This window comes from Chiloscyllium plagiosum, chromosome 42 (genome assembly GCF_004010195.1).
Source record: "Chiloscyllium plagiosum isolate BGI_BamShark_2017 chromosome 42, ASM401019v2, whole genome shotgun sequence".
Classification (NCBI taxonomy): domain Eukaryota; kingdom Metazoa; phylum Chordata; class Chondrichthyes; order Orectolobiformes; family Hemiscylliidae; genus Chiloscyllium; species Chiloscyllium plagiosum.
The window spans coordinates 13266754-13280095 of record NC_057751.1 but is presented as its reverse complement, the minus strand read 5'-3'; the positions used below and the strand labels follow the sequence as shown (position 1 = coordinate 13280095).

The following is a 13342-nucleotide window of genomic DNA, read 5'->3' as shown; positions in this document are numbered from 1 at the left end:
TTGTGCAAGGCCAAAAGTACTCTGGGAGCTCAAATTAATTACTTTCATCACTTACTCCTATAAAATCCTAAGTAATCTGCTTTTATAAGTGTAGTATTTTTGAAAATTTGTTCACGTTATGTGGTTATTGTTGGCAGGGCCAGAATTTACTGCCCACTCTGCAGATAAGCATCAGTCACATTGTTGTGGATCTGGAATATATAGAACAGTACAGTGCAGAACAGACTCTTCGGCTCTCATTGTTGTGCCGATCTCTTTTCCTATTCTAAGATCAAAGTAACCTATGTACCCTACATCTTACTATCATCCCATGTCCCGATGCACGAGTCGCTTAAATGTACCTAATGTATCTGACTCTACTACCAACGTTGGCAATGCATTCCACGCACCCACCACTGTCTGTAAAGAACCTACCTATGACCTAAACATTCCTCCAATCACCTGAAAATTATGCCCCTTGTGATAGCCATTTCTGCCTTGGGAAAATGTCTCTGGCTGTACACACTATCTATGCCTCTCATCGTCTTGTACACTTCTGCTAAGTCAGCTCCCATGCTTCTTTGTTCCAATGAGAAAAGCCCCACCTCCCTCAACCTTTCTTCATAAGACATGCCTTCCCATCCAGGCAACATCCTGGTAAATCTCCTTTGTATCCTCCCTAAGGCTTCCACATTCTCCTATAATGAGGCGACTAGAACTGTACACTATACTCCAAGTGTGGTCGAACCATGACTTTATAGAGCTGCTACATAACCTTGTGGCTCTTAAACTCAATCCCCCTGCTAATGAAAGCCAACACACCATACACCTTCTGAACAACCCTATCACCTTGAATGGCAACTTTGAAGGATCTATGGACCTGGACCCCAGGATTCCTCTGTTCCTCCATACTGCCAAGAATCCTGCCTTTAACCCTGTAGTCTGCATTCAAATTCAGCCTTCCAAAATGAATTGCTTAATACTTTCCCAGATTTAAATCCATCTACCACTCTCAGTCCAGCTCTGCATCCTGTCAATGTCCCGTTGCAACCCTCCACACTATCTACAACTCCAACAACCTTCATGGCAGAGGCACACTTACTAACCCACCCTTCCACTTCCTCATCCAAGTGATTTATAAAAATGTCAAAGAGCAGAAGTCCCTGAACAGATCCCTGCGGAACAGCACTGGTCACCAAGCTCCAGGCTGTATACTTTCCATCTCCTATCATCCTTTGTCTTCTCTGGGCCAACCAATTCTATATCCAACAGCCAAATTTCCCTGCATCCCATGCCTTCTTACTTTCTGAATGAGTCTACCATGGGGAACCTTATCAAACGCCTTGCTAAAATCCATTTCCACCACATCCACTGCTCTACCTTCATCAATGTATTTTGTCACATCCTCAAAAAATTCAATACGGCTGTCAGGCATGTCCTGCCCCTGCTGATGCTGACTATCTCTAATCAAGCTATGCTTTTCTAAATAATCATCATATCTCTCGGAATCCTCTCTCCAATAATTTGCCCACTGCAAACGTTAAGAGTGACTGGTCTGTAATTCCCATGGTTGTCCCTATTCCCTTTCTTGAACAAGGGAATAACATTTGCCACCCTCCAATCATCTGGTACTACTCCAGCGGACAGTGAGAACGCAAAGATGATCATCAAAGGTGCAGTCCCTTCCCTCGCTTCCTGTAGTAGCCTAGGATACATCCTGTCTGGCCCAGAGGACTCATCCATCCTCTCGTTTTTCAAAATTTCCAGCACATCCTCCTTCAAAACATCAACCAGTTCGAGCATATCAGTCTGTCTCACGCTCTCCTCACAAATGACAAGGTCCCTCTCACTAGTGAATACTGAAGCAAAGTATTCATTAAATACTTCCCCTACCTCCTCTGAGTCCACGCACAAGTTCCCTCCACTATCACTGACTGGCCCTACCCTCACTCTGGCCATTCTCTTGTTCCTTACATAAGTGTAGGATAGCTTGGGATTTTCCTTAATCCCACCCACCAAGGCTTTTTCTCTTAAATCCTACCCCCAAGGCTTTTTCACGCTGGTTTCTTGCTCTCCTAAGTTCCTTCCTGGCGACCTTGTAACCCTCTAGAGCCCTGTCTGATCCTTGCTTCCTCAACTTTAAGTTAACTTCCTCCTTCCTTTTGACTAGATGCTCCACATCTCTTGTCCTTCAAGGTTCTTTCACCTTACCATCCCTTCCTTGCCTCAGTGTGACAAACCTATCCAGCACTCGCAGCAAGTGCTCCCCAAACAACCTCTATATTTCTATTGTGCACTTCCCTGAGAATAACTGCTCCCAATTTATGTTCCACAGTTCCTGTCTAAGAGTGTTGTAATTCTCCTTCCCCCAATTACTTTCCCATACCGTCTGCTCCTTTCCCTCTCCATGACTATAGTAAAGGTCAGGGAGTTGTGATGACTCTAACAGAAATGCTCTCCCACTGAGGGATTTGACACCTGATCTGGTTTGTTGCCAAGCACCAAATCCAATAATGCTTCCCCTCCAGTCAACATATCTACACATTAAGTCAGGAATCCTTCATGGACACACCTGACAAAATCTGCTCCATTCAAACTATTTGCACGAAGGAGGTTTTGATCGATATTAGGTTAGTCGAAGTTAACCATGACAAAACTCTGTTACTTCTGCACCTTTCCAAAATCTGCCTCCCAATCTGACCTGTCATGTCTCTTTGCTATTGGGAGGCTCTATAGAAAATTCCCAATAAAGTGACTAGTCCTTTCCTATTTCTGACTTCCACCCACACTGACTCAATAGACCAACCCTCCTTGATGACCTCCCTTTCTGCAGCAGTGATACTATCCTTGGTTAGTAATGCCATTCCCCTGCCGCTTTTACCTCTCTCCCTACTCCTTTTGAAACATCTAAACCTTGGAACATCCAACAACCATTCCTGCCCCTGTGACATCCAAGTCTCTGCAATGGCCACAGCATTGTAGCTCCAAGTACTGATCCACGTTCTAAGTTTATCACCTTTATTCCTGACACATCTTGCATTAAAGTAGATAGACTTCAACCCATTGCATTGACTGCAACTTTGCCCGATCAACTGTCTGCCCTTCCTCACAGACTCTCTGCACGCTGTATCCGCCTGTTCACCAGCCTCTGATCTGTACCTCCAGTTCCCATCCCCCTGCCAAACTATGTAGGCCAGAACAGGGAAGGATGGCGGATTACTTCCCTCATGGACAGTGATTAGTGAATTAGATAGGTTTTTACAACAATTGACATGAGTTATGTTGTTGACGGTAAATTCAAGTGTGTATTCAAAACTTTTTTTGAATTTACATTTCACTGTTGGATTCAAACCTATGTCCCCAGTACATTAGCCTGGGGTTCTGTATTCCAAGTCCAGTGACAGTAGCATTATACCACCACCTGACCAATTTGTAAAAAAAAAGGAAACCAGTTCACACTGAAGCATTGTAAATGCATCCCAAAACTGAGACCTGCAGCACAGAAGTCAAAGAGAGGGGTAATATCAGGATTAATTATTTTCAATCAACTTTTTCAGTTGATTGTTGCAGTTCATTCAACAGGATAGATGCGAAAATATTCTTGCATACTTTAGCATCTATTCTGTTGAATATCTACAGTGCAAATTTTGGAAACCAAAAGTATAATGAAAAGAAATAACCTACAATGACAGATGATCAATGTTCAGGCCATATGTATAGTCTATGTAACAATTCATACAAATCTTTTGATCGCCATTTCTGAAGCTGCTAAAAGGATTAATAGTTACTGGTTTTATTTTAATTTCATTTCAGCCGCACATGTGCATGTCAGGGAAAGGATCCTGAGACCTGTGGTGCTTCCTTTTCCTTTGGCTGTTCTTGGAGCATGTACTTCAACGGATGCAAATATGCCCGCAGCAAGCATCCTCGAAAGTTTAGACTCCTGGGGGACAACCCTAAAGAGGTTGGTTTAGTTCACAAAATTTTAATACAAGAATGCATTTACAATTGTCATTTTTCATTGCTGTTACAGTCCCATATTGAGAGAAGGCAGCTAAATTGACAGTCTTGGTTCAGTGCTGTTGAGTTGGTTGATCGTAAGTTCCCGAACAACTTGAGAGGTTTTAACAATCAGAATGAATATTTCAGCACTGTGCCAAGGAAGAGGTGCAGTATCTTTTTGATGAAACATTTTACCAACACTTTGTTGGCTGTCTTCAGTCAACATAAAGGATCCCATGGCACATTTGGAGAACAGTCAATAAGTTCTTGAGGGGCTTGGCTGACATTTATCCCTCTACAAACATTAAAGTGCAGTAAATTTCTCATTTATCTCAGTGTTCACAGACCAGTGTTGTGTGCAAATTGGTGCTGTTTCTCCAAATACTAAAAGAATGACTCACTTCAGTGGCTGTGATGCAATTTCAAATATTTTTAAAAATTCAAAAGAGGCAATATGTAAATTCAGTAGTGTTGTAGTCCAAGGCTCAGGAAAAGTTATAACTACAGCTTAAGAATCAGTTGAAATGTACCAATGATTCAAAACCATAAAACATAATATGAAAGGCAATTTGAACACAGGTACTGCACACAGATGATGAAACAGAGTATCTGTATTCCATTGGTAACGAATGTTGGTAGACATGAGTAGAAAAGCATAATTTAGAGGAATGAACAATTTGGATTTGATATTCGCCTGATATTCCAGATCTTTAATCAGCTGAGTAGCCGAGTTCCATTGTTAGAATGTATTGTGACCATGAGACAAGGCATGGTCATATTGGTCAATGCAAGCATCTTGTCTCCCAAACAAAAAGGGGATCTTCCTCACTTCTTGAACTCAAATGGTTTTGCTGAGATGGTTCACCTTGGTCTTGTGTCACTCCATTTCCACTTCTGCCTCTCAGCATCTCGACCCTGGCTCCTCAATGCTCTGATCCACTAGTCTGGAACTCTGCTCCTGCTGCCATTAAGTTCCAGTCAGTCTGAGTATCGAGCATTAGCCAGCTTATTTCAATTCCCTTTCCTGGTTTTGTAGCCACTGTCAGAGGGTCTCCAGACATTATAGAAGTCCTGGACTTTTCACACATTTTTCTTTGTCCCTTGACCTAATGCATCTGGTTTTGCCCCTCACCTTATCAAACACACTACTGCCTGCTAGGAGAGGCCCATAGAAACTGATTAGTTCCCTGCTTTGTGGTTTCCCTCAGCAATGTTACTTGCTACACATTTCACTGCTTCAGAGCTGTTATGCATGTCATATCACAAGGTGACTGATGCTGATCAATCATGCCATCAGCAGGTTCACTTCAGCTCTGACAGCTGCTTTCTGAGTAAGAAATGAAATTAAATCAATAGTAAGAAATGAAGTAGAATCAGATGGTGTAGAATCGGTGGGGTTAGAATTGAGGAACCGTAAAGGTAAAAAATACTACAGTTGGAGTTATGTACAGGCCTCCAAAAGGTAGTCAGGAGCTGGGGTGCAAGATACACCAGGAAATAGAAAAGATACGTAGGGAAGTCAAAGTTACAGTGACCATGGGGGATTTCAATATGCAGGTGAACTGGGAAAATCAGGTTGGTTGTGGATTGCAAGAAAAGGAATTTGTGGAATGTCTATGAGATGGCTTTTTGGAGCAGCTTGTGGTGGAGCACACGAGGGAACAGACAATACTGGATTTAGTGTTGTACAATGGGGCAGACTTGATAAGGGAGCTTAAGGTAAAGGAGGTGATCATAATATGATTGAATTTACTCTGCAATTTGAGAGGGAGAAGATAGAATCAGAGGTAATGGTATTACAGCTGAATAAAGGCAACTACAGAGGCATGAGGGAGGAGCTAAGTAGAATTAACTGTGAGAGGAGCCTAGCAGGAAAGACAGTGGAACAGCAATGGTAGAGTTTCTGGGAGTAATTCAGGAGAGACAGCAGAGATTCATCCCGAGGAAAAAGCAGCATGATACAGGGAGAATGAGGCAACCATGTCTGATGAGGGAAGTCAGGGATAGCATAAAAACAAAACAGAAAACATACAATGTGGCGAAGGGCAGTGGGAAACCAGAGGATTGGGAAGCTTACAAAGACAAAGAGGGCAACAAAAAAAGAAATAAGGAGGGAGAAGATTAAATATGACGGTAGGCTAACCAGTAATATAAAGGGAGACTTCAGATACATAAAGAGGAAAAGAGAAGTGTAAGTGGATATTGGGCCACTGAAAAATGACGCAAGAGAGATAGGAGTGGGAAACAAGGAAATGGCTGAGAAACTGAATAATTACTTGGCATCAGTCTTCGTGGTGGAAGATACAAGTAATATCCTAAAAATTCAAGAGAGTGAGGAGGCAGAGCTGAATATGGTGACCATCACCAAGGAGGAAGGTGCTAGAAAAACTAAATGGCCTGAAGGTGGATAAATCACCTGGACCAGATGGACTACACCCCAGAGTTCCAAGGGAGGTAACTGAAGAGATAGTGGACGCGTTAGTGGTGATTTTTCAGGAATTGATAGAACCAGGATGGGTCCCAGAGAATGGAAAATTGCTAACATGACACCTCTGTTTTTTTAAAAAAAAGAACGGCAAAAGAGGGAAAATTACAGACTAATTAGCCTAAACTTGGTCATGGGTAAGATCCTGAAATTCATTGTGAAAGATAAGGTTTCTAAATACTTTGAAGTGTACAGTAAAATAGGGCAAAGTCAGCATGGTTTCATCAAGGGGAGGTCACCCCTGACAAATCTGCTAGAATTCTTTGAGGAAGTAACAAGCAGGTTAGACCAAGGCGAGCCAATGGACATTATCTATCTGGACTTCAAGAAGGCAACCTTTGACAAGGTTCCAAACAGGAGGCTACTGAGAAAGATAAAGGCCCATCGTGTCATCGGCAAGGTGCTAGCATAGATAGAAGCTTGGCTGTCTGGCAGTAAGCAGAGAGTGGGGATCAAAGGGTCCTTCTCAAAATGGCAGCCGGTGACAAGTGTTCTGCGAGGCTCAGTGTTGAGACTATAACTTTTCACTTTATACATTAACAATCTAGATGAAGTAACTGAGGACATTCTGGCTAAGTGTGCAGATGATACAAAGATAGGTAGAGGGACAGGTAGCATTGAAGAGGCAGGGAGGCTGCAGAAGGATTTGGACAGGTTAGGAGACTGGGCAAAGAAGTGGCAGATGGATATGATGCGGGCGAATGAGAGATCATGCACTTTGGTGGGAAGAATAGAGGAATGGACTGTTTTCTAAATGGGGAGAAAATTCAGAAGTCTGAAGTGCAGAGAGACTTGGGATTTCTAGTCCAGGATTCTCTCAAGGTAAACTTGCGGATTGAGTCAATAATTAGGAAGGCAAATGCAATGATGGCATTTATTTTGAGAGGACTTGAATATAAAAGCCGGGATGTACTTCTGAGGCTCTATAAGACTCTGGTAAGACCACATTTCGAGTATTGTGTGCAGATTGGGCCCCATATCGCAGGAAGGATGTACTGGTCTTGGAGTGTGTTCAGAGGAGCTTCACAAGAATGGTCCCAGGAATGAAAAGCTTAACATACGAGAAACATTTGAGGTCTCTGGGTCTACACCCAGTGGAGTTTAGAAATATGTGTTGGGAGGTCTAATTGAAGCATACAGAATACTGAATAGCCTGGACAGAATAGATGTTGGGAAGATGTTTCCATTTGTAGGAGAGACTAGAGTCCGAGGACACAACCTTAGAGTAAAGGGAAGACCTTTCAGAGTGGAGATAAGGAGAAATGTCTTCAGCCAGAGAGTGATGAATCTATGGAATTCATTGCCATAGAAGGCTGTGGAGGCCAGGTCATTGAGTATATTTAAGACAGAGGTAGATAGGTTCTTGAGTATAAAGGGGATCAAGGGTCACGGGGAGAAAGCAGGAGAGTGGGGCTGAGAAACTTATCAGCCATAATCAAATGGTGGAGCAGACTCGATGAGCTGAATGGCCTAATTTCTGCTCCTATGTCTTAAGGTCATATGGCATGTTCAAGTCCAGGTTGGTGGGAGCATTCCATTTGTTCATCAGCAAAATGCAGGAATGGTTTGGGTTTGTGTTGACAACCAACATTTACTCAAGGTGAACTTCTCAGCCTCTCTTCTGAACTGATACGTTCAATAATGTTTTGATAGGTAAATGTGCTCAAACTGACATCAGTCATGTCTACCAAGCCTGCTTGATCAACAATCATGGTTGCTTCAGTTGCAGTCTCCCTGTATGATAGCTGTGCATCACCTTCCAACACAAAAATCGATGCTTTCATACTGAATGCAACAACAGATCCCATTGGTACACAGTCCAGGATTCCCTCTCAGTTTCCAACACCTCTTCATGTGCACCGCTGTTGATTGGCATACCAGTTAGTGGCTTGCCTTCCTAATATCATCCACTGGTGTTCTGAGATTGAGAAACTCAACTCTGGATCCAGTCCTCTGAGGTGTTGTTCAAGTTATGGGACCCATATCATTACTGTAACCACAAGTATTGAAATACTTCTCTGCATTGGCCAAAGTGCAATTCTCACAGGTCTGGCAGTAGTTGGCAGTATGGGCAGCCATCTCTGAGCTGTTACACCATTTTGGCAGTGCAGCTGACTTTTCCACTACTTCTGAACTGTTTGTGGACAGCTTGCAAAATGTGAGGCTTGAAGCCATTAGGAAGGATGAATTGCTTCACTCTTTCCTGTTGTCGTGGATCAGCCGTTGCAGAATGTCACCTTCCTCCCTGATCCTCTTCCAGCACTAGATGGGACCACTGTAACTGATATCACTGGTATCTGTTGTTCGTGAGGGCAGTCTTGTTTGAAGTCCTAATACTGCTACAATTTTAGCAGCTCTTTGGAGCCCTTGGACAGGCTTAGCTATGAGGCTCACTGTAAAAGTAGAACAAGAACTGAATCTTTACTTGCTATGCAGCAGTCCGTTCCATTTGCCTTTTCAACATGAGGTCAACATCCACATTTGTGCGAACTGTCAATTCTCTGATGGTGGCCTCTATTCGCATTTTAAGAGTGCAGTCTTTCTCCATGATCCACATGATGAAATCACATGCATCAAAGAAAGACTCACTGTGGCTTATCACCATTAATCCTCCTCGGTTGCATTCCATATCTATTTCAGCTGATTTTTTACTTTCATGTCCCTTGTCGATTTGATAGAAGGATCCAAGATGATATTGCCATAGACATAGAGACAGCAACAGACCCTTCGGTCCAGTTCATCCATGCCAACCAGATATTCTAAATTAATGTAGTCCCATTTGCCAGTACTTGGTTCCTATTAACCATTGTTATTCATATACCCTTTCAGATGCCTTCTAAATGTTGAAATTATATCGGTCTGTACCACTTCCTCTGGCAGCTCATTCCATATAGGCATCACCCTCTGCATGAAAAAGTTGACCCTTTGTCCCTTTTAAATCTTTCCTTTCTCACACTAAACCTATGTCCTCTAGTTTTGGATTCCCAAACCCAGGGAAAAGACTTTGTCCATTTACCTAAACCATGTCCCTCATGATATTATAAACCTTTATAAGGTCACCCCTCAGCCTCTGACACTCCAGGGAAAACAGCCTCAGCTATTCAGCCTCTCCCTATAGCTCAAACTCTCCAACCTTGGCAACCTCCTTGTAAATCTTTTCTGAACCCTTTCAAGTTTCATAACATCCTTCCGATAGGACAGAGACCAGAATTGCACACAATATTCCAAAAGTGGCCCAAGCAATATCCTGTATAGCTGCAGCATGACTTCCTAACTCCTATATTCAATGTTCTGACCAATAAAGGAAAGCATACCAAATGCTATCTTCACTATCTTGCCTACCAGAGACCCCACTTTCAAAGAACTATTAACCTGCACTCCAAAGTCGCTTTGTTCAGCAGCATCACCCCCAGACCTTCCCATGAAGTGTATAAGTCCTGCCGGGATTTGCCTTTCCAAAATGCAGCACCTCACATTTATCTAAAATAAACTCCATCTGCCACTCCTTGGCTCATTGGCCCCCCTAAAAAAGATCCCGTTGTACTCTGAGGTAACCTTCTTCGCTGTTCACTACACCTCTAATTTTGGTGTCACCTGCAAACTTATTAACTATACCTCCAATGTTCACATCTAAATCATTTATATAAATGACGAAAAGCAGTGGACTGAGCACCAATCCTCGCGGCACATCACTGGTCATAGACCTCCAGTCTGAAAAGCAACCCTCCACCACCAGCCTCTGTCTTCTACCTTCCAGCCAGTTCTGCATCCAAATGGCTGGTTCTCCTTATATTCCATGTGATCTAACCTCGGAACATCTGCACCTAATCAACTTTTCTTGCCTAATAATATCAAAATTGGCCTTCCTCCAATTTTGATCTTTAATTTTTAGATCTGGTCTATCCTTTTCTATCACTGTTTTAAAACTAATAAAATTATGGTCACTGGCCCCAAAGTTCTCCCCCACTGACACCTCCATCATGTGCCCTGCCTTATTTCCCCAGAGTATGTCAAGTTTTGTACCATCTCCAGTAGGTACATCCACATACTGAATCAGAAAACCTTCTTGTACACACTTAACAAATTCCTCTTCATCTAAACCCTTAACACTATGGCAGTCCCAGTCTATATCTGGAAGGTTAAAATCCCCTACCATAATCTTACAGAAAACTGAGATCTCCTTACAAATTTGTTTCTCAATTTCCCGCTGACTATTGGAGGGTCTATAGTACAATCCCACTAAGGTGATGATCCCTTTCTTATTTCTTAATTCCACCCAAATAAATTTCCTGGACATATTTTCAGGAATACCCTCCCTCAGTGCAGCCATAATGTTATTATCCCTTATCAAAAATGTCACTCCATCTCCTCTGTTGTCCCCCTTCTGAGAGCATTTGTATCCTGGAACATTAAGCTGCTAGTCCTGTCCATCCTTGAGCCACATCTCTGTCATTGCTGTGACATCCTAGTCCCATGCCCCGAGTTCATCTGCTTTCCCTGATAGGCCTCTTCCATTGAAATAAATGCAGTTTAACTTACCCAGTCCTACCTCGGTCTCTGCTTTGTTCTTGCCTGCCCTGACTGTTTGACTTGCTCCTTTTCCCGGTAGAACCAGTCTCAGACTGATCTCTTTCCTCACTATCTTCCTGGGTTCCATCCCCACCTTAACTCGTTTAAATCCTATCGAGCAGCTCGAGCAAATCTCCCTGCCAGTATATTAGTCCTCTTCTAATTCAGATGTAATCTGTCCTTCTTAGACAGGTCACTTCTACCCCAGAAGAGGTTTAATGATCCAAAAATGTGAACCCTTCTCCCGTGCACTAGCTCCTCCAGTAACACATTCATCTGCTCTATCCTCCTGTTCCTAACCTTACTAGCTTATAGCACTAGGAGTAATCCAGATCTTACTATCCTCAGGGACTTCCTTTTTAAATTTCTGCCAAATTTCCTATATTCTCTCTTCATAATCTCATCCTTTTTCCTTCCTATATCGTTAGTTCCAATATGTACAATGACCTGCTGCTCGTCCCACTCCCCTTTTGAGAATATTCTGCACAGTCTCCGAGATATCCTTGATCCTGGCAGCAGGGAGGCAACACACCATTCTGATTCTATACCGCAGAAACATCTGTCTGTGCCTCTGACTAGAGAGTCCCCATCGCATTCGATCGCTTGGAACCTGACGTAACCCTTGTTACATTAGAGCCAGCCTTAGTACCAGACACTTGGCTGTTCGTGCTGCAATCTCTGAGAGGCCATCACCCCCTACAGTTTCCAAACCAGCATACTTGTTTGAGTTGGGGATAGCCACTAGAGACTCCTGCACTACCTGCCTCCCTCTTCTACTGTTCCTGACGGGAACCCATCTATCTGACTGCATCGGTGTTTTATTTTTCCTTCCTATAATTGCCATGCATCACAATCCCAAACTCCTGAAATTTCCTCATTGCCTCTAACTGCTGCTCCAATGAATCCATGCAATCTGATAGAATTTGCAACCAAGCACACTTCCTGCAGCCATAATCATCAGTAACATGGAAATTCTTCCTAATTACACATATCTGACAGGAAGAACACATCACTCTATGAAAGGTCATCTTTGCACCTTAACAATCTACAGACCCAGAAAATAGCACAATCTTACTGCTCCACAAAACATTGCTCCAGGCTAACTTAGTACCTATGTTTTATATTTTTAAATTTTAATCAAGAGACAGATCGCTATAAATACAGAACCAAAAAGGAACCCATTCTACTCACTATTACAAAAAGATAGCAAGGTTATACTTAAAAACATTGCACTTATCTGCTCCTGTGCTGTGAGCTCTCCCACACAGATTCCTCCAAGGTCTGCTGTGAATTTTGCAGTTTGTTCATTTTTCTTAGATGCATTTCGATGTTCAGAAGTGCTTTAACTCAAACATCAAAGGCAGTAGCTGTGTAGCTTCAGTGCTGTATCAGACAGCAGTGTAGGTTTCTTTCTCTCTCTCATGGTCAAACAACCTTACCAGCTCTGGAAAATGGAGACCCCAATTCCTCTCCTGTGGCCCACTTGTACTTTGAAACCTGTGCTGCAGCTGCTGTAGTCTGGCTATCCTCAAGCATACTCGCCAGTCTCTGAAATATTTGCTGTGGAGTTCTTTGGACATTCATACTTCTCTCCAGTATTTCCCACTTCTCCACTCTTACATTCCATCATGAAAGTTGCTTGCTCTTTCTCTCTCTCTCTCTCTCTTTAGATGCCCTCACCAGTTGTGTCCCTTCAATCTAATCCTCATCCAATGGATGGTTATACATCTTTTGATTTCCACCATATCTGACCAGCTCTTCATTCATTTGCAGATAGAATATCCTTGATAGGATATTTCATCTGTAGTCAGTTATGTTAAAGGAGAACATGCTGGAATCCAGCTTTTTTTATTCATTCACAGAATGAGGGCTATACTGGCTATACCAGCATTTTTGCCCATCCCTAATTGCCCAGAGGGCAGTTAAATGTCAACCACATTGCTGTAGGTGTTGGGTCATGTGTAGGCCGGATCAGTCCCCTTAAGGACATACGTGAGTAATGTTTTTTTTTCTGACAGTTGACAATAGATTCATTGTCATCGTTAGACTCATGATTCCAGATTTTGTTTTTAATTAAATCTAAATTCGACCATCTAGCAGGATTCAAGCTTGGGCCCCCAGAACATTACTTAGTTCTCTGAATTAACAGTCCATCAATAAAGCCATTAGGCCATCATCTTCCTTCTGGTCACCACTTCATCTGTCACCTTCATCCAATTAAGTGAGCATCTCAGCTACAGCAGCAGCTGTATCAACCGCCTTCACTGACAGGTCAGTTCCCGTCCTTCCATCCTTCACCTCTTTCAA

General features: G+C 42.7%; 1 protein-coding gene across 7 annotated transcripts in view; it reads left to right on the top strand.

The window, feature by feature from the left end:
* Positions 1-13342, top strand: part of tet3 (tet methylcytosine dioxygenase 3) — a 368466-nt gene that overhangs the window by 312389 nt on the left and 42735 nt on the right. For all 7 annotated transcript variants that reach the window (XM_043681513.1, XM_043681517.1, XM_043681514.1 and 4 more), the window contains one exon: positions 3793-3943. In XM_043681513.1, coding sequence (XP_043537448.1) covers positions 3793-3943 — 151 coding nt within the window. The remainder of the gene's footprint in view (positions 1-3792; positions 3944-13342) is intronic.